This window comes from Physeter macrocephalus, chromosome 4 (genome assembly GCF_002837175.3).
Source record: "Physeter macrocephalus isolate SW-GA chromosome 4, ASM283717v5, whole genome shotgun sequence".
Lineage (NCBI taxonomy): Eukaryota > Metazoa > Chordata > Mammalia > Artiodactyla > Physeteridae > Physeter > Physeter macrocephalus.
The window spans coordinates 103980768-104008010 of NC_041217.1; the positions used below are offsets into that span (position 1 = coordinate 103980768).

Genomic DNA, 27243 nt, shown 5'->3' on the forward strand with positions numbered 1-27243 from the left:
TGTTTGGTTTTGGTATCAGGGTGATGGTGGCCTCATAGAATGAGTTTGGGAGTGTTCCTTCCTCTGCAATTTTTTGGAAGAATTTGAGAAAGATGGGTGTTAGCTCTTCTCTAAATGTTTGATAGAATTCACCTTTGAAGCCATCTGATCCTGGACTTTTGTTTGTTGGAAGATTTTAAATCACAGTTTAAATTTCATTACTTGTGACTTGATCTGTTCATATTTTCTGTTTCTTCCTGGTTCAGTCTTGGAAGGTTATACCATCTAAGAATTTGTCCATTTCTTCCCGGTTGTCCATTTTATTGGCATAGAGTTGCTTGTAGTAGTCTCTTAGGATGCTTTGTATTTCTGCGGTGTCCGTTTAACCTCTCCTTTTTCATTTCTAATTTTATTGATTTGAGTCCTTTCCCTCTTTTTCTTGATGAGTCTGGCTAATGGTTTATCAATTTTGTTTATCTTCTCAAAGAACCAGCTTTTAGTTTTATCAATCTTTTTTTCTTTTTTTTGTGGTACGCGGGCCTTTCACTGTTGTGGCCTCTCCCATTGCGGAACACAGGCTCCGGATGCACAGGCTCAGTGGCCATGGCTCACGGGCCCAGCCACTCTGCGGCATGTGGGATCTTCCCGGACCGGGGCACGAACCCGCATCCCCTGCATCGGCAGGCGGATTCTCAACCACTGTGCCACCAAGGAAGCCCTATTGATCTTTGCTATTGTTTTCTTTGTTTCATTTTCATTTTTTTTCTGCACTGTTCTTTATGATTTCTTTCCTTCTGCTAACTTTGGGTTTTGTTTGTTCTTCTTTCTCTAGTTCCTTTAGGTGTAAGGTTAGATTGTTTACTTGAGATTTTTCTTATTTCTTGAGGTAGGCTTGTATAGCTATAAACTTCCCTCTTAGAACTGCTTTTGCTGCATTCTGTAGGTTTTGGATTGTCATGTTTTCATTGTCATTTGTCTCTAGGTATTTTTTGATTTCCTCTTTGATGTCTTCAATGATCTCTTGGTTATTTAGTAATGTATTGTTTAGCCTCCATGTGTTTGTATTTTTTACAGCTTTTTCCCTGTAATTGATATCTAGTCTCATAGTGTTCTGGACAGAAAAGACACTTGATACGATTTCAAATTTCTTAAATTTACCGAGGCTTGATTTGTGACCCAAGGTGTGATCTATCTTGGAGTATGTTCCATTAGCACTTGAGAAGAAAGTGTATTCTGTTGTTTTTGGATGACATGCCCTATAAATATCAGTTTAATCTTGTTTAATGTGTCATTTAAAGCTTGTGTTTCCTTATTTATTTTCATTTTGGATGATCATTTTATCTGATATGAGTATTGCTACTCAAGCTTTCTTTCTTTGCGGTACGCGGGCCTCTCACTGCTGTGGCCTCTCCTGTTGCGGAGCACAGGCTCCAGACGCGCAGGCTCAGTGGCCGTGGCTCACGGGCCTAGCCGCTCCGCGGCATGTGGGATCTTCCTGGACCGGGGCACAAACCTGTGGCCCCTGCATCGGCAGGCGGATTCTCAACCACTGTGCCACCAGGGAAGCCCTCCAGCTTTCTTTTGATGTACATTTGCATGGAATATCTTTTTCCATCCCCTCACTTTCAGTCTGTATGTGTCCCTAGGTCTGAAGTGGGTCTCTTGTACACAGCATATATATGGATCTTGTTTTTGTATCCATTCAGCAAATCTGTGTGTTTTGGTTGGTGCATTTAATCCATTCACGTTTAAGGTAATTATCGATATATATGTTCCTGTGACCATTTTCTTAATTGTTTTGGGTTTGTTTTTGTAGATCCTTTTCTTCACTTTAAGTATATCATGCCAGTTCCTTCTGGCTTGTAGAGTTTCTGCTGAGATATCAGCTGTTAACCTTACGGGAGTTCCCTTGTATGTTATTTGTCATTTTTCCCTTGCTGCTTTCAATAATTTTTCTTTGTCTTTAATTTTTGTCAATTTGATTACTATGTGTCTCGGCATGTTTCTCCTTGGGTTTATCCTGTATGGGACTCACTGCGCTTCCTGGACTTGGGTGGCTGTTTCCTTTCCCATGTTAGGCAAGTTTTCGACTATAATCTCTTCAAATATTTTTTCTGGTCCTTTCTCCGTCTCTTCTTCTGGTACCCCTATAATGCAAATGTTTTTGCGTTTAACGTTGTCCCAGAGGTCTCTTAGGCTGTCTTCATTTCTTTTCATTCCTTTTTCTTTGTTCTGTTCCTCATCAGTGAATTCCACCATTCTGTCTTCCAGGTCACTTATCCGTTCTTCTGCCTCAGTTATCCTGCTATTGCTTCCTTGTAGTGTATTTTTTATTTCAGTTGTTGTATTGTTCATCTCTGTTTGTTTGTTCTTTAATTCTTCTAGGTCTTTGTTAAACATTTCTTGCGGGTTTTATCTTGTTCCTTCATTTGGTACATAGCCCTCTGCCTTTTCATCTTGTCTGTCTTTCTGTGAATGTGGTTTTTGTTCCACAGGCTGCAGGATTGTATTTCTTCTTGCTTCTGCTCTCTGCCATCTGGTGGATGAGGCTCTCTAAGAGGCTTGATGGGAGGGTCTGGTGGTGGGTAGAGCTGACTGTTGCTCTGGTGGGCAGAGCTCGGTAAAACTTTAATTCACTTGACTGTTGATGGGTGGGGCTGGGTTCCCTCCTTGTTGGTTGTTTGGCCTGAGGCAACCCAACACTGGAGCCTACCTGGGCTCTTTGGTAGGGTTAATGACAGACTCTGAGAGGGCTTACACCAAGGAGTACTTCCCAGAACTTCTGCTGCCAGTGTACTTGTCCCCATGGTGAAACAGAGCCACCCCCCGCCTCTGCACGAGACCCTCCAACACTAGCAGGTAGGTCTGGTTCAGTCTCCCCTGGGGTCACTGCTCCTTCCCCTGGGTCCCGATGCACACAGTACTTTGTGTGTGCCTTCCAAGAGTGGAGTCTCTGTTTCCCCTCAGTGCTGTCGAAGTCCTGCAATCAATTCCCACTAGGCTTCAAAGTCTGATTCTCTATGAATTCCTCCTCCCATTGACTGACTCCCAGGTTGGGAAGCCGATGTGGGGCTCAGAACCTTCACTCCAGTGGGTGGACTTCTGTGGTATAAGTTTTCGCCAGTCTGTGAGTCACCCACCCACTAGTTATGGGATTTAATTTTACTGTGATTGCGCCCCTCCTACCATCTCATTGTGGCTTCTCCTTTGTCTTTGGATGTGGAGTATCTTTTTTGGTGATTTCCAGTATCTTCCTGTTGATGATTGTCCAGCAGCTATTTGTGATTCTGGTGTTCTTGCAAGAGGGAGTGAGAGTATGTCCTTCTACTCCGCCATCTTGGTTCCTCTTCCTGGGCCATTTAATCAAATTGTTAAAGTTATGTTTGTAAGTTGTTCATAGTATGCCCTTATTATCCTTACAATGTTTATAGGGTCTATGGTGATATCTCCTGTTTCATTATTAAATTGACAAATTATTTTTTAATCTTTATCATTCTTGCTGGAAGTTTATTAATTTTATTGATTTTTTTCATATAACTAGCTTTTTGTTTCAGTGATTTTTCTGTTTTCAATTTCATTTATTTCTGCTGTTATATTTATTATTTCCTTCTTTTTGCTTGCTTTGGATTTATTCTGCTCTTCGTTTTCTTTTCAAATGTGACATTCAATGGTATAAATTTGTTTCCCTGTCAGCATTGCTTTAGCTGCATCTCTCAACTTATATTTTGATAAGTTGTATTTTCATTTTCATCAAGTTCTCATTTTAAACATTTTCTTTGAGACTTTTTGAGCCATGGATTATTTAGAAGTATGTTGTTTAATTTTCAGTTGATAAGAGATTTTCCTTTTATTTTTCCATTACCAGTTTCTAGTTTGATTACCATTCTTTTAAATTTGTTCAGGTTTGTTTTATTGCTGAGGGTATTGTCTATCTTCATAAATGTTTCATAGGCACTTGGATAAAATATCTGTTTGTTTCTTGCTAGTTGGAATGTTGTAATTATTTCAGTTAGATCCTGTTGGTTGATCGTTTTCAGATTTTTTTATATTCTTGCTGATTTTCTTTTTAGTAGTTGTATTGGTTGCTGAGAGAAGAGTGTTAAAGTTTCCAACAGCAATTGTGGATTAGTCTGTTTCTTTTTAGCTTTATCAGTTTTTGTTTAGTGTATTTTGAGGTTCTTTTGTTTGGTATAACACATTTAGGATCATTGTCTTCCTGGTGGGTTGATCATTTTATCATTATTTAATGTCCCTGTTGATCACTAGTAATTTTCTTTGTTTTGAAGTTTGTTTTACCAGATATTAGTGTTTGCATGGCATATCTTTTTCCATTCTTTTATTTTCAGCCTACTTATGTCACTGAATTTGAAATGAGTTTCTTGTAAGCTGTATATAGTAAGGCTGTGTTTTTTTTAATCTACTCTGTCATTTTCTTTATTTTGACTGATATATTTAGATTATTTACATTTAAGGTAATTTTTGATGTTTTCTCTGGTTGTTGTTACTCTTTTCTTGCTTTATGATGGGTTACTTAAACTGTTTTTTAAGGGTTCCCTTTTTTTTCTGTGTGCAATGCATTTTTGATGTCTCTCTGTATGTCCTAATCTCTCTTTATAAAGACACCAGGCAGATTGGATTAGGGCCCACCCTAGTTACCTCTGTTTAACTTAGTTACCTCTTTAAAGGCCTTGTCTCCAAATATGACTACATTCTGAGGTACTGGGGCTTAAGGCTTCAATATATGATTTGCGGGGGAGGTGGGGTGGAGACATAATTCAGTCTATAACAGTAAGTTTCAAGTGTTCTCCTTGAATTAAAGAGTTAAGTGAAATTATTTGGAATTGTTTTTTTCTAACCATTGTAAACCATTCTTTTAGAGTGTAATAACAAGGTGTAAGGCATCAAGTCAGATATGTAACTTTCAGTCTGCTGTGGCAAGTAGGTATGCATCTGTGTCATCTGAGAGGTATATATACCTCTCATCTGAGAGGTATATTAAAGTACTTAGAACAAAAGTAAATCTGGGAGAGAGTTATAGCCTTGTTTTATATCATTTATGATACAAATTTGTTTTAAAAATTCATTTTGACCCGTTTTAATTATCATTATGATATTGTCATAAAGAAACAGTAAATGTTTGTACTATATGCCAAATTTATACAAGTCAATCTGGAGATAGTTACTGTTTAGGCACCTGAAAGCAAATGATAGAACAGTTAATGTTGTAGAGATTTATATTATTCATATGTAGTAGAAATAGTAGAATTACTAATAGAAATTAGTAGAAATAATAAATAAGCTTTTATCTTTTGTGCACACAGTGATGGCTCGGGAAAGCCTACCCAGAAACATGCAGTGTGTCTAGATAAGACAATTGAAGTTAATAAAAAGAAAGTTTGCTTTGTTTAATTTCCAAAATTGACTGATTGCAGGCTTTATCATTCACTTATAGTTAGTCTGCTTTATTTGTATCTCTTCATTAGTATTCAAGCACATTCTAGTTGCTTAAAAACACAGTGTATATAGCAAAAGACATGGTGCATGTTCTCTTGGAACTTCAGTTCAGTGGGAGAGATACATTAAACAATGATAATATCAATTGAGTATTTGAAAGATATTAGTGCTCTGAAAGGAACAGTTCTTCAAAAGCATATGATAAAGGAACTTGACAGAGTGTTTGAGGAAACCTTCCTAGAGTAAGGGATGTTTAAGCTTTGATCTGAAGGAAGATTATGAGCTAAGGTTAACTGAATTTATGTGATAGAGGGCTGGGGAAAGGAGGGCAGAGGATTCCAGACCAAAGAAACTCCATCTGCAGAGGCTCTGTGATGAGAAGGAATATGTTGGGAAATTTGAGAGGGCCAATGTAGTTGAATCACTGAGAACTGTTAGGAGGAAAGTGTGTGACAAGACTAGAAAGGTAGGCAGGGCCCAGCAAAGCCATTTCAGCTATGTTAAAAGATTTGGGGTTTCCTCTGTCTTGAGACAGAGGAAAACGTTGTGTTCCACAGAGGAGTAATGAACTTGAAAAGATCACTCTGCCGATACGTGTGAAGAATTGGTTAGAAAGGAACAAATAGATCCATTTAGAAAGCGCAGGTGCATTAATTTTGTAAAATTCTTTCTGCTTATGATAGTATACACAAAAAAGTAGTCACTCCAGGTACTGTTTTAGATAACAGGGGTGTATCAGTGAACAAAACATAAGTCTCTGCCCTCAAAGAGCTTACTTTGTAGTTGGGAAGAGAAAACAGATAATCAAATAACTATATAATCTTTCAGGTATTAGTAAGTACTGTATTAGTACTTACTATTAGTAAGAAAAGTAAAACCAGATGGGGGGATAAAGAGAGACTGAGAGTGCTATGTTATTAAGGATGGTCTAAGAAGAACTGAGGAGGAGATAACTGGAACTGAAGGAACTGATCTGCACATATCACATATATTTGGAGGAAGAATTCCAGGCAGAGAACACTAAGTACTAAGTACAGAGTACGTGGGGCCTGGTCAAGGAAGAGCAAGGAGGCCAGTGTAGCTGAGGTACAGTGAGAAAGAGGGGGAGTGTTAGGAGATGAGGTCTAGGACTAAGTGCATTATAGTTGGGTTGGACGTGAACTATATAACACTTATCACTTTGATATTTTATATATATAGCTTTATACTAAAATTTAGTAATCTCCTTTGCTGGTAATTGTTCATGAAATTAAAATAGTATTATTAAAGTTCTGGACTTAATTACAGTGTGTAGAGTGGGGAGGGGGGTTCCCCCACACCACCAAGCATTTCTCCAGATACCAGTCGGTGTCCTACAATTCAACTCAGTCCTGACACTATCTACCCAGAGACAGCATCAGATTCCACAATAAGGGTTTAGTCCTACAAGACTATACTCCCCCTCTGCCCAGTCACACACACACACACTTCTGATGCCATTTGCAAGCCCAGGTTGTCACCTATGCTTCTGACTAATTGGCTACAGATTGGAGGTTGTCACGACCCTGTCCTTGGACTTCAGATGCCAGTTTCAAGTCCAGGTTTTTACCTGTTCTTCTGGCCAACTGGCTCTAAATCAGAGCTTCCCATGACCCCCTCATTGGGTTCAGTTAATTTGCTAGAGTGGCTCACAGAACTTCAGGAAATCCATTTGCTCACTAGATTACCACTTTATTATAAAAGGTTATAGTTCAGGAACAGCCAGATGGAAAAGATGCATAGGGTAAATATGTGGGAAAGGGGCTCAGAGCTTCTATGCCGTCTTCAGATAAGCCCCTCTCACAGTACCTCCATGTGTTCACCAACCCAGAAGCTCTCTGTACCTCATCCTTTTGGGTTTTTATGGAGGCTGCATCACATAGGCATGATTGATTAAATCATTCACCATTGGTGACTGATCCAACCTTCAGCCCCTCTCCCTTACCTGGAGGTCAGGGGAGTTGGGCTGAAAGTACAAAATCACACAGTTGGCTCTTCTGGCAACCAGTCCCCATTCTTAGGTGCTTGCCAGAAGTCTCCATTAACATAACAAAAGACACGTTTATAGCTCTCCTGACTTAGGAAATGAAGGATTTTAGGAACTCTGTGCCAGAAACGGGAAGACCAAATACATGTTTCTCATTATAAGTCACAATATCACAAATATTCTGTCATTTAACAACTTTTAAGAGCTATTTCTGTCTTCTTTTTAAATAAAAATATAGTCTTATCAAAAATACACAAATACAGAAGAGTAGTGTTGCTGCTTGAATTTCCTACCCCCTATACAAACCCCAAATTCACATGTTGAAGTCCTAATCCCCAGTACCTAAGAGGTAGTACCTTATTTGGAGATAGGGTCTTTTACAGAGGTAATCAAGTTAAAGTTAGGGTGGATCCTAATCCAGTTATGACTGGTGTCCTTATAAAAAGGGGAAATTTGGACACAGAGACAGGTATAGAGGGAAGACAGTTTGAAACAAAATTGGAAGATGATCTACGTATGAGCCAAGGAGAGACCTGAAATAGATCCTTTCCTCACAACCCTGAGAAGGGATCAATCCTACTGAAACCTTAATTTTGGAGTTCTAGCCTTAAGTCACCCAATCTGTAGTTCTTTGTTACAGGACTGCTAGCAAACTAATACAGGTATTAACTAAAAGCAAAAGTTTCTTTTTTTCTCTATTCCGACTCTCCTCACTCTCTCCCAGCACTTAACAAGGGTAGCAGATTGTTATGAAACCTTCGGGTCTTTTACTGTGTGTGTTTTATTAATTTCTAGAGCAACTTAAGTCTTTTGAGAAAATATGGAATTAAAAAACAAGCAACATACACCTGAAACTAACACAACATTGTAAATCAACTATACTCCAATAAAAATTTTTTTAAAAAGAGCTGCAAAAAGTAAAGTCTACAGCACTATATTCATAGTTACTTACTTTCTATGAAAAATTTAACTTTGAAACTGTAAGACCATCTCAGTAATACACACAACTTTTTCTTAAAAGATTGACCTATTTTGTTTTGTTTTTAAACTTTTATACCAATATATTTCACAATCTTATTTACTTTAATTTATTACTTTATTAAGATTTATTAAGATTTTTCCATTCCAGTATTATATTCCATTATAACCTTTTCTGTTGCTTCTGCGTGGTATTTTGGAAAAAGAATTTGCTACCACTTGGTGGCACTACTTGGCTTAAAAATGAATCAGATTGTCTGCCGTTAACTGTATGCCATTCCACTTAAATGACTAAATTCAGAGAGGATCTATTTGATATTAAGCAACTTAATATTATAAATGTTTGGTTCTTATTTTGTAAATAAAATAATAATTGGTGTTGTAAAACTGCATTTTATTAAAATCTCATATGGAATATAAAAACAAACCAAGCCTTAGTTTGATGGGGAGGGAAAGCATACAGATTTTTGATAGAAACCTCCTTTATTTAGTTCAGGCATTATTTATATTCTGCCTTAAACCTCTATGTGTCTAAATTTTAGAAAAATATATTTTTAATTTTAGAAACAAACATCTTCAACTTTCCTTTAATATTAATATTTTCTAAGACGTGTATTTTATTTTGTCTTATATAAAACTAAGATATTAGATTTTTTTAAGTGATCAAAATAGATGACACATGTAGGAAAACAAATTTAAAGTATATTTTATTATGTCTTCCTGCAACATACTAAAAACTCAGGCAGTCATTTTTAATATATTTTATTTGTTTTATTTAATTAGGCAAAGGATCTTGAAGTGTAAGATGTGGAAAGTTATGATGTCCCCAGACATGATTTTTACTTCTAAACAATTGATATATAATACCATAATAGCTAAAGTATTTGTGTAATTATTGTTTTCTGGGTTGCATGTACAGCATATAAAAGGTAATGCCCCATGTCTTTTTTTTTTTTTCTCTTTCCGGGCCACACCACACGGCTTGCAGAGCTTAATTCCCCGACCAGGTATCGAACCTGGCCCCCCCACAGTGAAAGTGCCATGTCCTAACCACTGGACCGCCAGGGAACGGACCTCCAGGAATTCCCCACCCATGTCTTTTTCAAAATTGAAATATAATACATATAGGAAACTGTACTAAGTATACAGCTGAGTGAATCGTCACAAAGTAAACACTCCATGACCACCATAGATCAAGAAATAGAATATTGCCAGCAACCAGAAGCCTCCTATGCTTCCTTTCCCAAGCACTCTTCCTTTCCCATCTCCTGGAGTAACGACTACCTGGCTTCAAAGACGATAGCTTTTTTTTAAACCTGTTTTTGGACTTTTATAAAAATAGAATTATATAGTAGTAGTATTTTGTCTCTTGTCATGTTTGGGAGATTGATGTATGTTATCAGCTATATCAATATAGCTGTAGCTCCCTTGTACTATTTTATCACCATTTATCTTTTTACTGTTGGACATTTGGACTGAGTAATGCTGTCATGAATATTCCTGTAAATGTTTAATGGGGTACATGTGCAACATTTATGTGGGATATATACCAGAAGTAGACTAACTGGGTCATTGGTGTATGTATGTTCAAATTTAGAAGATAATGCAAGAATTGTTTTCAGAGTTATTTTACGTATCCCATCAACAGAATGTGAGGATTCCTATGCTCTGTAGTCTCACCAACACTTGGTATTAATAGCCTCTTTAATTTTAGCCCTTCTGAAGGATACATTTCCATGATTCCAAATGAAATTGAGTACTTTTTCTTGAATTTATTGGCTGTTTGGATATCCTCTTTTTTATTATTATTACTATTTAGCTTTCTATATTACTGATTTATAGGAGTTACATATTTTATGGATGAGCCCTTTTTTTTTTCCTACTGGAGTTTCTGTTCTTTTCCTTCTGTTTTTAGGAGTTTTTATATATGCTAGGTACAAATCTTATGTTAGTTACATATGTTAAAAAAAATATCCATTTTGTCTTGATTTTCACCCTCTTAATGTTATCTTTTGATGAAAGGAAGGTCTTAATTTTAGTGTAGTCTGATTTATCATTGTTTTCCTTTATAGTCAATGCTGCTTGTGTTCTGTCTAAGAAGTCTTTCTCTGCTCCAAGAACATGAAGATATTCTCTTATGTTACCCTCTACTATCTATCCTCTAGTGGTTCTCAACTAGAGGCAATTCGCCCTGCCCTCATCCCACACCTTCCACCCCATGGGTAGGACATTTGGCAGTGTTCAGAGACATTGTTAGTTTTCACAGCTGGGTGGGTGGAGTACTCCTGGCATCTAGTGGGTTGGCTAGGGATGCTACTAGACATTCTACAGTGCACAGAATTCTAAGTATTCTACAATGCACAAAACAGTTAATTTAGCCCAAAGTGTCACTAGTGCTGAGGTTTAGAGACACTGTCCTAGAGGCTTTATTACTTTGCTTTCTACTTTCTACCTAGAACTGATTATTGTATCTTACTTTGTATATTGTTTATGATGCATTTAGATTTACCTTCTACCTAGAACTTATTCTAGATATTGTATGACATATAGAGGTCACCTTTTCTTTTTTCTTTTGTGGATGTACATTTTATGCAACATCATTTGTTGAAAAGATTGTTTCCCAGCTGCTCTGCAGTATTAACTTTGTCATAAATCAAGTGACCATATATGTATGAATCTGTTTCTGGGCTCTATTTTTTTCCATTGGTCTACTTTATCTACCCTTGCACCAAAACTATGCTGTTTTAATTAACATGGCATTATAACAAGTCTTCATGTTCAATGAGGCAAGTTTTCCTACCTTGTTCTTCTTGGCTCTTTGCAGTTCCATATAAATTTTTACTCTCACATTGTCAGCTTTACAAAAATTGAATTGAGAAGGAGTTGACATCTTTATGTTATTAAATCTTCCAATCCATGAATGTCATATCCTTTCATTTATTTAGGTCACTGAGTCTCAAACTCTGTGTTCTCAAGATCCATTTAAACTCTAAAAAAACCTTTTTTTTATCTGGTTATATCAGTGTTTCTCAACCTTGGCACAATTGACATTTGGAGCCAGGTAATGTTTTGTTTTGGGGAACAAGAATATCCTATTAAATGTTAACATAAATAATATAATTTTGTGAAATATACTTTCCAAAACAAAATTTATTGAGAATAGTGTTACATTTTTGCAAATCTCTTTTATGTCTGGCTTAATGGAAGACAGCTGGATTCTCATACCTGCTCTGCTTTAATCCGTTGGGATTAGCACAAGTCATATAGACTCTGGAAAACTCTGTTGTACACCGTGAGAGAATGAGAGTGAAAAAGGCAAATAAGGTCTTATTAGTAATATTATGAAAAACAGTTGTGATTTTGAGAATCCCCTGATAGGGTTTCAGGGACCCCGGGGGGTCCACAGATCACACTTTTGGGAGCTGTTGCCCTAGAGATTGCAACATGCATCCTTGACCAGTAAGAGTCTCATTAATTTACCTTATATCTTTCCAGACAATGTGAGGAACCTAAAACACTTTAATTCCATTAATCACCCCCCTCACCCTTTGCTCAGTTTATTTGCTATAATACTCACCTGTTTTTAACTCCATATATATTTTAATCGCCGTGAGACATCATCATTGTTTTATGTCAGTGTTTTAGATTCACCCAAGTTACCATTTTTAGCGCTCTTTATTTCTGCCTGCATCTTGAGTTCTCCACCTTCAGTCATTTCCCTTTTTTGAAGAACACCCTTTAGTATATACTTTGGTATAGATTTGTGCTGAGAAGTTCCTCTCAGTTTTTGTTTTCTGGTCATGTTCTGTATTCCACCTTCACTTTTGAATGACAGTTTTTTACTGATTAGATTGCTGGGTTGGCCATCATTTTCTTTTAATTAGGCTATTATCCCTTTGTATTCTGGCTTCTGTTGTTTCTGTTGAGAAATTAGGTGCTAGTCTTGTCAACATCTTCCAACCAAAAAGACCAGCAAAGAACACCTATAGTTGAACATGGTTTTTACTTGTTGAAGTGAAAGATTCCTCATAGTATAGAGAATTTTGGGCTGTCTTTTTTAGATTTTTATTTTTTTTTATTTTTATTTTTATTTTTTGTGGTACGCGGACCTCCCACTGCTGCGGCCCCTCCCGTTGTGGAGCACAGGCTCTGGACGCGCAGGCCCAGCGGCCACGGCCCACGGGCCCAGCCGCTCTGCGGCATGCGGGATCCTCCCAGACCGGGGCACGAACCTGCGTCCCCCTCATCGGCAGGTGGACTCTCAACCACTGTGCCACCAGGGAAGCCCTTGGGGTGTCTTTTGAAGAGGGTATTAGAACCTATTATAGGATTGGACTTTGGTTGGGTAATTTTAGAGAGGAGCTAACGAAGTAGAAGTTTGCTCTAAATTAGATGTTGTCAGAACATGGGCACATTTGACTGCCATCTTTTTGTTTTTTAAATTGAGGTGAAATTTACATAACATGCAGTTAATCATATTAAGTGTACAATTCAGTGGTATTTAGTATATTCACAATATTATGTAGTCACCAGCTTTCTCATTTCAAAGGTGTTTCAACACCCTGTATCCGCTAGGTAATCATTTCCAATTCCCCCCTTCCACTATCACCTGGTACCCATTACTTCTGTCTCTGTGGATTTACCTATTCTTGCTATTTCAAATGAAAGGAATCGTACAATGATTCTTTATGTCTGACTTCTTTCACTTAGCATATTTTCAAGGTTCATCCAAGTTGTAGCATGTACTTCGTTTCTTTTTTTGGCTATTATGAATAATGATGCTGTAAACATTCATGTGCAATTTTCTGTGTGTACGTAAGTTTTCATTTCTCCTGGATATATATCTAGGAGTTGAATAGCTGGGTTATGTGGTAATTCTTTGTTACCTTTTTTAAGAACGCCCAACGGTTTTCCACAGCGGGTACATTGTTTCAGTTTCTCACCAGCAATGTATGGGGTCTCTATTTCTCCACATTCTCATCAACAATTGTTATTTTCCAGTTTTTTAAAAAATTTTAATTAAAGCTATTCTAATGGGTGTGAAGTGGTACCTTATTGTGGTTTGCATTTGAGTTTTCTTAATGACCAAGAATGTGAACATCTTTTCATGGGCTTGTTGGCCATTTGTGTATCTTCATTTGAGAAATGTAGATTTAAGTCCTTTGCCCATTTTAAAAATGGGGTTTTTTTTCTTTTTGTTGTTGAGCTGTTTATATATTCTGGATATTAAAACCCTTACCAAATATATCTTGATAATGTCCTTTGCACAAAAGTTTTGGTGAAGTCCAAATTATCAATTTTTTTTCATTTGTTCATCATGTTTTTGGTGTCGATTCTAAGAATTCATTGTCAAATCCAACATCATAAAGATCCATCCCTAAGCCTTATTCTAAGGGCAATAGCAGTTTTAGTTCTTATGTTTATATTGTTGGTCCATTTTGATTTAATTTCTGTAGACGAAATGAGGCAAGGGTTCAGCTTCATTCTTTTACGTGTGATTGTTCAGATTTCCCCGCACCATTTGTTGAAAGACTGTTCTTTCCCCATCGAATGCTCTTGACACCTTTGTTAAGAATCAGTTGGCCATAGATGTTTGGACTTATTTCTGGATTCTCAAATCTATTCCATTGGTCTATATGTCTACCCTTATTCCAGTACCACACTGATTACTATAGCTTTGTAGTAAATTTTAAAGATATTATGAGTCCCCCTACTTTATTTCTTTTTCATTGTCGTTTTTGCTCTTAAGGGCCCCTTACAGTTCCATATGAATTTTAGGATCAGCTTATCCGTTTCTATTTAAAAAGGCCATTAGAATTTTGATAGGGATTGCATTGAATCTGTAGATCACTTTAGGAAGTATTGTCATCTTAACAATATTTTGTTTTCTAATCCATGAGCATGGGATGCCTTTTCATTTATTTAGGCCTTCTTTAATTTCTTTCAGCAGTGTTTTGTAATTTTTCAGTGTATAAGTCTTTCACCTTCTTGGTTGCATTTATTCCTAGGTATTTTATTTTGAATGCTTTTGTAAATAGAATTTTCTTAATTTCCTTTTTGGATCATTCATTGCTAACATAGAGAAACACGATTGATTTGTTTGTTTATCTTATATGTGCACGTTTGCTGAAGTTGTTTATTATGTTAGCTCTAGCAAGTTTTTTATGTGGAATCTGTGGGCTTTTCTATACAGGCATACCTCGTTTTATTGCACTTCATTTCATTGTGTTGCAGATCCTCCATTTTTTACAAATTGAAGGTTTGTGGCAACCATGTGTTGAACAAGTCTGTTGGCACCAGTTTTCCAACAACATTTGCTCACTTGATATCTCTGTTACATTTTGGTAATTCTTGGAATATTTCAAGCTATCAAATAGCATTGCATGCTACAGAGAGATTGTTCATGAAAGAGTCAATCGATGCAGCAATCTTCATTGTTGTCTTATTTTAAGAAATTGTCACAGTCACCCCAATCTTCAGCAACCACCACTCTGATCAGTCAGCAGTCGTCAACACTGAGGCAAGACCCTCCACCAGCAAAAAGATTACGACTTGCTGAAGGCTTGGATGATGGTTAACATTTTTTAGCAATAAAGTATTTTTAATTAAGGTATGTGCATTGTTTGTTTTTAGACATAATGTCGTGGCACACTTAATTGACTGTAATTGACTCTGGAAAAGCCAGGGGACTGGGGTCCCCATCATCTGCACAGTCAAAAATCCAAGTGTAACTTATGGTCGGCCCTCCGTATCCAATGTTCCGGCTCCACGGATTCAACCCACCTCAAATTATGTAGCACTGTAGTATTTACTATTGAAAAAAATTCGCTTATAAGTGGATCTGTGCAGTTCAAACCTGTGTTGTTCAAGGGTCAACTGTGTAGTGTAATCATAACTTTTATATTCACTGAGAAACCAAAAAATTTGTCTTGTCTCTCTTTGTTGCAGTATTCCCTTTATTGCAGTGGTCTGGAACCAAACACCTGATATCTCCAAGGCGTGCCTGTGTATAGAATCATGTCATCTGCAAATAGGTAGTTTTACTTCTTTCCAATTTGGATGCCTTTTACTTGTTTTACTTGCATAAGTGCTGTGCCTAGGACTTCCAGTACAATGTTGAATAGCAGTGGTAAAAGCAGGCAGCCTTGTCTTGGGAGGAAAATTTTGTCTTTAACCATTGATGAGTATGATGTTAGCTGTGGGTTTTTCATGGGTACCTTCTATCATGTTAAGGAAATTCCCTTCTAATTCAAGTTTGCTGAGTGTTTTTAATCATGAAATAGTGTTGGATTTTGTCAAATGGTCTTTCTGCGTCTATTGAGATGATTGTGTAGTTTTATTCCTTTGTTCTATTAATATAATACATTGCTTTTCTTATATTGAACCACCTTTGCTTTCCTGGAATAATCCCACTCAATTATGATTATAATCCTTTTAATGCACTGTTGGATTCAGCTTGGTAGCATTTTGTTGAGGATTTTCTGCATGTCTTCATAACAGTCTGTCATTTTCTTCTGGTATCTTTGTCTGGCTTTGGTTTTAGGGTAAAGGTGGCCTCATAGAATGTGTTAGGAAGTAGTCCCTCTTCTTTTTTTGGAAAAGCTTGTGAAGGATTGATGTTAATTCTTTAAATGGTAGAATTTACCAGTGAAAGCATTTAGTCTTGGACTTTTCCTTTTTGGGGGTTTTGGGAGGTTTTTGATTACTGATTCAGTCTCATTACCTAATTATAAATCTGTTCAGCTTTTCTGTTTCTTCTTGAGTCAAGCTTGGTAATTTGTGTTTCTAGGAATTTGTCCATTTCATCTAAATTATTTAATTTGTTAGTATTCAGTTCTAATATTTTGTTATAATCCTTTTAATTTCTCTAAAGTCTGTAGTAATGTCCCTATTTTCGTTTCTGGTTTTAGTTATTTGCATCTTCTCTCCTTTTTTTCTTACTAAATTTCGTTGTTAATTTTGTTGATCTTTTAAAAGAATTAACTTTTTATTTGATTCTATTTTTATATTCTCTTATCTATGCTCTAATATTTATTATTTCCTTCCTTCTTCTGGCTTGGGTTTAGTTTGCTCTTTTTCCAGTTCCTGAAGGTATAAAGTTAGGTAATAGATTTGAGATCTTCCTTCTCTTTTAGTGTAGGTATTTACAGCTATAAATTTCCCTCCAAATACTGCTTTTGCGACATTCCATGAGTTTTGGTATGTTGTGTTTTGTTTTCATTCATCTTGAGATTGCCCTCTTAATAAATCTCATCTGTAGGGAAGGCAGGCTGAAGCTGAGATAAACATAATTGGTAAAGAAGGTAGCAGTCAACTCATTTAGCAAGGGAAGGGGATATTTGGTAGTTTGTGTTACACAGTTACCTTGTCTGAAGTCGATATTTTGTGAGATATTTTTATGTTTAACAGGAGAACAATATGATTTAGCTGAAAGCATCAGATTAGTTCTCGGACGTTAGGAGCTGCTTTTTTTCTTTCTCACTCTAATTATTGTCTCTTTGTGTAGTTACTCTTTTTTTCTGTGTCTGCTTTTAAGATGTTCTGTCTTTTATTGTCATCAGTTTTACTGTGATGTATCTAAGTGTAGTTTTCTTTCTGTTTATGTATCTTAGAGTTCCTGGTGCTTCCAGAAACCACAGCTTGATGTCTCTTGTCAGTTTTAGAAGATTCTCAGCCATTATCTCTTCAAGCATTGCTTCTGCCCTATTTTCTCTCTCCTTTATTTCTAGGATTCCCATTAAATGTATGCTGGGTCTTTTCATTATATCCTTTTCCGGGTTCCTGTCTTCATTTTCCATCCTTTTGTCTCTCATTGCTTCATTCTGGATACTTTATTCTGACCTTTTTCTAGTTCACTAATTAACTCTCAGTTGTATCTAATTTTTAGTTTTGTTGCATGGTGGCCAGAGAATGTGTGCTACGTGACTTCTGTCTCTGTTGGAAATTTCTCTGTGGTCATTATAATATATAGTCAGATTTTACAAATCTGTGTTTTAAAAATATGTGTTTTGAAATAAAAATGTCTGTTTATTGTTGTGTAGAGTTCTCTATATATTTGATCAGTGGTCTTTGAAATGTCCTCTAAAAGAATTTTGACAAACTGTGGCTTTTTTTTTTTTTTTGTGGTACGTGGGCCTCTCACTGTTGTGGCCTCTCCCGTTGTGGAGCACAGGCTCTGGACATGCAGGCTCAGCGGCCATGGCTCACGGGCCTAGCCGCTCCGCAGCATGTGGGATCTTCCTGGACCGGGGCACGAACCCGTGTCCCCTGCATCGGCAGGTGGACTCTCAACCACTGCGCCACCAGGGAAGCCCAAACTGTGGCATTTTTAAGTTGCATTTGTAATTTTTGTCACAAAGTGAAAGTATTTATCAATGCTTATATATTGTATACATGCTTTAAATCTAATTTCTTCAAAATCTTTGCACTATAGATTTAATTAATTCAGCTTACAGAAAATGTCTGCCATGTAACATATATAACAAAGCCGGTCTTCACAGCCAAATCAGAGTGACCCTTTCTCAGTAAAAACACAGCTTCCCTTTTTAAATTCAATTCACGTATCATACGTGTCATTGTTGACAGCCTTCACATTTCTGAATTTTTATTCTAAGACTGGGGATTGGGGAGGGAGGGGAAAGTAGGTATGGAGAGGAAGAAGGTAGAGTGAGAGACAGACACTGGAATCTTGCCTTGAGTTGTTTTTCAGTGAATTGAGACTATGTGGCCTTTCTGTATCGTTTGCTTTGCTGCCATGGCATTCTCCCTAAGAAAAATCTGGTATTCTCAAACCTTTTATTTGGTTCCCCAGAAGTTTTTACACATCAGAGCAATGTACAATATCAAGGTTCTGGGTGGTGGTACCCTTCTAGATCCATGAAATATTCAGCTAACAAGACAAAGATCTGTGCCCTTGAAACTTAGTTTTATGGGAATGATGTACAAACAACAACTGTAATTAGTAAGTATATTACATAGTATGTAAGAAAGTGATAAATGTTATGGGAGGAAAAAGGGTAAACTAGTGTAAGAGTATTTAAGAATGTCAGCAATAGGGAAGTGAATGAGTTTTGTATGTAATGTTAACCAAAGTGGTCCAGGTAGGCATTATTCAAAAGAAAATAGTTGAGCAAAAGCAAATTAGATGAGGAAGTTTGCCATGAGAGTACCTGGGAGATAGAGCATTCCAGCTTGAGGAATTGTCAGTGCTAAGGCCTTAATGTGGGAGAGAATGTGTTCAAAGAATAGTAAGAAAGTCAGCATGGCTGGAACTGAGTGAGCGAGTTGGAGAGAGGAGTAAGAAATGAGGTCAAAGACTTACTGGGGGAAAAAAAGAGTTACTGCGAAGGATCTTCATAGCACCTTTTACAGGGTGTTATAAGGATGTTGGGTTTTTTTCTTTGAGGGAAAAACAGGGAGCTATTGAAGGGTTTTGAGGAACTTGATCTGTCTTAGGTTTTAAAATGATACCTCTGGTTGCAGTTCTCTGGTTGAGAATAGATGGTGGGTGGGCAAGAGTAGATGCACTAAGACCAGATTAGGAAGCCCTTGAAATAATACAGGGGAGAGATAATAGTGGACCTGGGTGTAGCAGTAGTGAGAGACAATTGAATTCTGGATGTAATTTGAAGATGACGGCAATAGGATTTCCTGATGGTTTGGATATGAAGTGTGAATTAAAGAGAATAAGGAAGATTACTCCAAGGTTATTGTCCTGAACAACTGATGGAGATGGAGAAAGTTGCAGATTTGTGTTTGGGAATCTTTCTTTCATAAAGTAAGAGAAAGGTGATCTTGGAAGAGGAAAACTAGAATATTCTCCTTTATCTTTTGACTTTTGGTGAGAAGTGTTTAAAGCTTCCCTTTGTGACTGGCTATTTGTCAGTTCCTCCTAATACTTGTAAGCTTATAATTTATATATTTTGTAGGCATTTTGTTGTGTGCATAGGGGTTCGTGAATAATATATCTTCTTGGTGGATCATGTACTTTATTAATATATAATATTCATTTCTAGCAGGTCTAGTGGTTTTGCCTTAAATTCCATTTGATTTTTCTGGTAGTAGAGACATCTATTTTCTTTTCATTAACATTTGCCTAGTTTATCTTTTCATCACCTTATCTTTCTTTTTATAAACAAAATATAGAATGCTTATGTTGTTTCTATATGTTAATTCTATACTTAAAAACAAAACAAAAAATATGAATGCCTTTTTCTTAATATATGAACTTTTCACATTTATTCTGAATAAATTTATTCTGAATACTGATATGTTTGGACTTTTTTCTGCTTTCTTATCTTTATTTTCTCTTTGCTTTGTTCCATTGTTGTTACTTTTTATATTGGATCAATTTTTTTCCATTTTTTAATTCTATAGATTTGAAATTATATATCGTATTTCACTATTTTCGTTGGTTATCCTTAACCTTTTGACACATTTTTAAAAGATTTTCTTTTGATCATTTTCAGTAGTCAAAACTCCCATGTTGAAATCTTTTGGGGATCTTATTTCCCATATTATTAACTAGCAGGACACTCAAGTACAGGCCAGGAGTCCATCTATGGTCCACTTCCGGTCAGTCTGACAAGTCAGTCTGATCCAGGATGATTATCCTGAACAAAAAAGAATACATGCTTCTCATTTCATAGGAATCCTTTTTGAACAACTGTCAACAGTTATTAGATTTAGTTGCATGTTTTACTAGTTTAATTGCTCACTGATGTTCATTGATTCTTCTTCATGTATTCTTTTCTATCTATGCCTGAATATCTCCTTGAGTAATTCTCTCATCTGTAGGTGATAAACATTTGGAATCCTTGTTTGTCCAATGATGTCTATATTTTGTTGTTATACTTGAATGCTAGTTTAGCTAGTTATAGAATTCTGGGTTAAAAAGTATTTTCACATCTTTCACCATGATACTGGCAAAAATTGTAAGAGTATGGGGAAACAGACATTCTTATACATTGGAGGTAGACATGCATATTGATAGAGATTTGGGGAAATGATTTGAAAATATATATTAAACTAAAAAAATTCACATGCAATTTTAAAGGATCTACATTATCAAAATAAAAACATGACTATAGGGCTGTCTATACAAGGATATTTATTGTAGCATGTGTATAATATAATACCATTTCTGTGAAGGTAAGCACAAAACAAATACATATGTATATATGTTTGTATGAATAAGAAAAAGGAGTAGTAGGATACACCAGACTATTACATTGGTAATTGAAGTGGGATAGAGTGGGAAAGGTAGAGGAGATTGCAACAAATATGTTCTACTTATGTAATTTTTTCCAATAAATTTGATTTTTAAAAATGTTCCCTCAAAAGCCTGATGACATTACTGGTGATGAATTGTGTATCCTTGTTCCTTTGTAGATAGTCTTGGTTTTGTTTTTGTTTTTTCTGGAAATGAGTAGAATTCTTCCTTTTATTCTTAGAGTTCTGAAATTTCCCCCAGGACTTCTCAAGTGACATGTCTTTTTCTTCATCCTGCTGAGCACTCATTGAATGCTATTAGTCTAAAGATTTCTGTGCTTCTTGAGTTCTGAAATTTTTTTCTATTGTGTCCTCTTCCCTGTTCCCCTGGTTTCTTCTATAATTTCTACTCATTATAATTTGTGGGTCTAGACTTTGTGTCTCTTTTCTGTTATTTTTTTTAATGCTCTTCCTACTCCCTTGTAAAAAAATCTTTCTATTGGAAGAATACCTCATTTCATCAGCTTTATTCACTCAGTTCTTCACCTCACTGTTGAGAGTTGTTTTTGTTTTTTGGGTTTTTTTTTTTTTTTAGTAGTTTTTTATTTCAAAGTTGTCAGCCTACTGCTACTGTACTTCTTTATTTAAATACAATAGTTTATAGAATCTGAGGATATTAAGTATATTTACTTTCTCTTTTTATTCTTCTAGTGGTTAACCTTCTAATTTTAACAGACATTTAAATTTATATTTCAATCACTATTAATAAGTATTCATAACTTTGTTGTTGTAAAATACACTTAGCACGCGAATTTCAGATCCCTTCACACACACAACCTTCTGGGAGAATTTTTCTGAAGTGATAGGTAAGTGGTAAACGTACACACTGTGTGCCTTCAACCTGAATGTTGTGTAATTTGTCTTTGAATAGGATTGTATCAATATAGTCAAAGTAATTTTAACTCCAAACTTTGAAATTATTGCTCCATTGATGTAATAACTTAGTCTTGATGGTGAAAAGTCTGATGCTATTCTGATTCCTATTCTTTTGTATAAAACTTGTTTTTAGTCTTTTGTTTATTTGTTTGTTTTATTTGAGATTGTGGTCTCCTTTCTTTCCAGAGCCCTTGTCTATAACTGTTCAAGTTTATGGTTTTATTTGTCTACACATGTCTCTCTCTTCTAGTCCTTCTACTTTCATTTCGTTGGCATTTTACAAGAGAGAAAGATAAATTCATGTCCTTGATATTCTGAAAGGGATCAGGAACTCTTAGAAACTCTTGAATCCTGAGTGGCCACTTCACGTCTTTTTTCCTTAGAGCACTGGGTCATGCACTGTAATTCCCCTCTTTATTGCTTATTGAATAGTAAAGCCCTGCCTTATCCTCACAAGAATGGTATTCTAGCACCAGCAACTCTTAAGATATGCTTCTTCCTATGGCTCTTTAGCTTCTGCTCATTTCTCCTGTTTATTATACCCTGGGAGTAGTGTAAGTTCTCAGGTATCTCCTCCCAGAATACATTTCTGCTTGTAAGTGAGGGTCTCCATTATCATTAGGAGCAGTGCACAAATTCAGTGTCATCATTCTGTACATGAAGCAAGTTAATGGCAAGGGTCATGAGGAATGAACGCTTAATGAGTGATTACTAAATAACAGGCCCTTTGCTACATGTTTTATATACATTGTCTTATTTAATCCTTACAATCCTATAAGAAGGTTCCACACTTATTTTATTGATGAAGAAACTTTAAGTTGAAGGAAAGTGGAGTAACTTTGTCCTAATAAGCTAGATGTTGTAGAGCTATTTCTCAAGCCCAGGGAGGTCTGCCTCCAAAGAGTGATTGTCTTGGCACTGCACTATAAAATTTATCTAAAACCCTCTCTTTTCTGTGAGGCTTTTCTTAGCCATGGTATTTTATAGGACCTTCTACTTCCTCTGAACTGTAGGCTGTATAATTCATATTACTCACTGGGGAAATAATGTATTGCTTTTTATTGATAGCAGTTTTTTATACTTATGTATAAAAGTATACTTATGTATACTTATGTATAGTCTTCCTCAGATAGCAGTACAGCTAAAAAAAAAAAAACTACCAACAATACCATTTGGATAGTTAGCATTATGAATAATTAAAATTTTCCATGAAGTATCTCAATTTTAAATATGCTTCAGTCTCCTTTTATAAAACAGTAATGTGCTATTGATAACATTTCGGTTTTACGGATTTGGTAATATGGAAACCATACATTCTGTCTCTCATGGTTCAAAATTGCTACTCTTGACCATGACCTCAGTCTCTCTCCATATGAGTAAACCTGAAGGAAATTCTGCAGCTTGCCAGGATCTCAGTTCCCCCACCAGGGATTGAACCCATGCCATGGTAGTGAGAGCACGGAATCCAAACCACTAAACCACCAGGGAACTCTACATTTGATTATCAATAAGTACTTGGATTTTCTAAATATAATGTAGTGTTTCCTGTAACATTTTGGTGAAATTTTGTAATTACTTAAATTCACAATAAATAAATGCTTCTGGTTTTATAATTAAAACTCCAGAATTGAACATGCAGTAAGTAAAAACTTGTTAGGTCAAATGTAAAATCAGAAAAAAAGCAGTGGCTGGTTTGTGATTTGCCTTTTTTTTTAAGGACAGTGATATGAGAGAGGTGCATACTTTGTTTTAAGGAAAGCAAATTTCTTATATTTGAATTTTTTACCATCCTGAATGAAGATATAGAGTAGTGATTACCTTGGAATATTTTTCTCAGAAGATAATTGGAATTTTGTAGGCTGATTTTAGAGAAAGGAAAGAAGAAAAGTTGAGTAAATGGTAATATCAGTAAGAGAATTCATGTTTAATAAATGTATTATTTTATAGAAAATAAAACTTCTGTTTTTTTTGTTTTTCTAGTTCTCAGTGAAAGTGTCCCACTTTCCCATCTAAATATATATAAATTTGAATTTACTTAATAGAGTTTAAATGTATAATATAGGTGAAAGGTTAATTACAGAATTACAGAATTTTTTGTATGTGATCTGAACCCCCCTTTCAATAAAATGAAATTGTAATTTAGGGAAATAATTTATTCTCCAGATGTGAGAATGTTCTTGTTTACTTCCCATTAGACCATAAACAATTTTGTGTTTCCTAAATATGATTAATTAATATATGATTGGCAAATGAATTAATGGAACTTTTATAATGAGAATTTTACCGTAGCCATTGAGATATACAAAACTGTTTTTTTTTTAATACATACAGTTGAATATGTGAAGCTCTGAATTTGAAAGAGTTATCAAAATTGTTTGAGTGTAGAAAGAAACCAGCATAACATTTCTTATGTTCCAGGCTATATATTAAGGCACAAATTATCTCTTCAGCTATTGTAAGGAATTCTTTCAAAGCCACAATTGTTTGCATTTGCAGTCATGTCACTAACTTTGATGTGCTTATTCTAATGGACCTTGATCCTATGGAATCACATATGTCTGGGGTAGAAGTTACATCAGCAGCACTTAGAACGTTGTAAATTTTTGAGTTCTTGAACAAATTCCTAGCCTTCCCTGAATAACCACTAGGCAAAAAGACATCTGACATTGATACTGATTCTGTACTCAAAAATTTCCTTTCTCGTATTCCTTGTTTCTTGCTGATTATTGTCAAGTGTATGGGCACAGTAATGTTTTAATGGTGAATTTCTCTTTGCCCGTAAGAATTATTTCTTCTCTGAAGCAGTTCATTCCATATGCATATATAATAGTTATCTTACCACTTTGGGTATTATTATCTCTATTTTCACTTCTAATATAATTATATGTTTTGTCTTCCTAGGACTTCTAACATTTGTACTTCTTTTGCACTTGTTGGACGTGGTGGGTTAATAAATATCTCAAAATTAAGCAGAAACAGCAAACTCATCATAAACTGAAGAACACAAAGACCCAAAGTAAAATAATAATTTATGGCAGTTTAATACTCTTTTGGTGAAGGGCAGAGTTGACACAGTACCTCTGTAGTGTGGAATTGACACGTTTTTGACTCATGTTAATTATAAAATTGTGGTCAAAAGTTTGATTGGTTTGAAAGTCATATGAAGGAAGTTATCACTCATTTTAATTTTTAAAGACATGAATTGTTCTTGTTGGAGCTATGTGCATATGTGTGTCATTTACCCTGTCAAAACTGAGATGGTTACTTATCTTGTTCTGACTATATGAAAGCATAAACAACACAACAGTCAGTCATTCCGTGCTGAATATGACTTAGCACTCTCCTTTGGTTGCAGCTGCAGTTTATTACCTTGCCTCTTCCAATTGCAAAGTTCTTCATTAGGAAATTAACCTTTTATTAATAAATGTCCATTTGTTTTTCTACTACTGTTGCTTCTCATTATTACATGATTTTGCCAGGTTGTTAAAGTTATGCCTTTGTGGGCCCCCTTCTATTATCCTCCTTGCATTACCTGCTTCAGTTTGCTGTATAGCAGCTTCTTGAGATGTGTCAAACTATGTGTAGTATTTAGTGTATTTTTCAACAAGAATCGCTTTGTGTTATTATGTTATTTATAAGCTAGTACCTCACTGTTTATAACATCTTTCTATTAAATAATGAGGATAATACATGGCATCAGGAGCAAAACTATTCAACAAGTTCAATGTAATTTGGTGGTAGGTGGTACAATTAGATCATTAGTTTGTCATGGCAGTGCCACATGCTGCTGGCAAGAAAGCATTATGTTCCCGATATTTTTTAGTTTTGGTGTTGCCAATAGAAAAAACCTCTGTACATTGAGTTTTTGGGATGCATATAGCTCTGTGACCTCAGTGTGTTAGTCATTTAGTGCCATATTTCATTGTTCAAGAATCAGCTTATTAAATATTACAACTAAAGGATTATTTCAGGTAATTTTGAATTTAGAGAATATTTTTAAAGTTCAATAGTATAAATTTAACTTCTGTTTTTAGATCATTATTTCAAATAATGTTAATAGTGTAATAACCAAACATTAAACATACATCGTACATATGAGAAAGGACCTTAGAAATCATCTTATCCAATCTCCAGTGCCGTATTTCCTTCTACAGTGTTCTGACAAATAGTCCAACCTGGTGAGCCATTCAGTTCACTCTTGTGTAAGGCAACCCATTGAAATGCTGAATGGTTTCTGTTTCTAGTTTTTCTTAATCTTGAGATAAAATCCACATCTTTATGATTCAAACATATTGATTATATGTTTTTTCTTCTGTATGCCAAACCTTCAAACATTTGAAGATTGCTAATTGTATTGGCTAATTGTTGGATTAAACTTGCCAGGTTTTCTCTTCATGTTATATGCTGTGTACCCTTACGAATGTTCAGTATTTTTTTAAAGTTTCCTGTCAATGTGACATACAGCTTAGGATACTACCTGGATGATATCGTTATATATGGTATACTCTGTCTTCACTTGCATTGTATGCTAGGTGAGACAGGTATATATATTTGTACATTGTGTATAGCATATATATGCTTAAATACTGAAGTAATTTTAGATGTAATATTTCAGTTAATTAAGATTTTTTTTGCAATTAGAATGACAGTTGTGAATGGTTTTCTCTTCTTGAACCAATCTCAAAATGTGACTAACTGAAGTTGTCATGTGTTTTCAAGGATAATTTAAATGAACATGGGGTTTGTGAAAATCTGACAGATCCTAACTGTAACTCAGCTAGTGGGCAACATTATAATTTATTTATAGCAGTGCAATATAGTTATTAATGAACTAATGTAGAGTGAGGGCAAATTGTACTATATTTTTTGTGAAATTATCCTACATGACAGAGGTTGGCATTATGTAATAAGTACCCACAAAATATTAACCTACTTGCAATAAATACAATTAATAATGTACATAAGAGAATGAAATTAAGCTAATTTTCTATCAAAAAAGAATTATTCATGAACAGGAAGTGGACAGCATAGATTTGATGACAGGAAGGTTGTATCTAATCTGAATTACTGAGTGACCTAGGAAGCTTGCTCACAGGGATTACAGAATAATTATGTTAATATGCAATTATCACCTCATTTCTTCTGTAGTAACCTCAAGATGTAGTGTGGTGAGGGTGTTATAGCAAGTGCTGATAGTTTGCAAAAATACTGATGTTTGAGATTTCTGAGACAATAAGTCTAGCTTGAGGCATATAAGTGATGATCTGTCATCTTGAAGACAGATCTGACCTTTGTACTTTTTTTTAATGCTCACAGTATATAACTACAGGCAGTTATAGCTGTAGAACTCATTATGGTTTTCCGGAACCTGAAATATATTTTATGTAGATTTAAAATTCCATTTGCAGCTTTTTATAAAGTATGTGAACTTTTTTAAAGAACATTTTAAAATTCAGTTAATAGAAAAATTGTGGTTATATGATTACATGGAGGAGGACACAGTGATAGTATCTAAACATTTAATAAAAAGATCCTAATTGATACAGTAATTTCATTGAAATTTAGAGAGGCCAAACAATATAACATTAATTTGTTCATTTTAATTCATTAGTTTCTGCTTTTTAAACTTAATGAATAATGCCTACCTTCAAATATGCCCCTTCCTTTGTTATATTAACATA

The 27243-nt window shown here is 35.5% G+C and overlaps 1 protein-coding gene across 13 annotated transcripts in view; it reads left to right on the top strand.

Annotated features, from left to right (window-relative positions):
* The window catches only part of ZNF644 (zinc finger protein 644), a 115870-nt gene that overhangs the window by 62633 nt on the left and 25994 nt on the right, over positions 1-27243 (top strand). For 4 of the 13 annotated variants that reach the window (XM_055084478.1, XM_055084479.1, XM_055084477.1 and 1 more), the window contains one exon: positions 15365-15450. The exons of 8 other annotated variants lie outside the window; for them this stretch is intronic. In XM_055084478.1, coding sequence (XP_054940453.1) covers positions 15365-15450 — 86 coding nt within the window. Of the gene's footprint in view, positions 1-14868; positions 15027-15364; positions 15451-27243 lie in introns of all 13 variants that reach the window. One more of the 13 variants, XM_055084476.1, reaches the window with a different exon arrangement.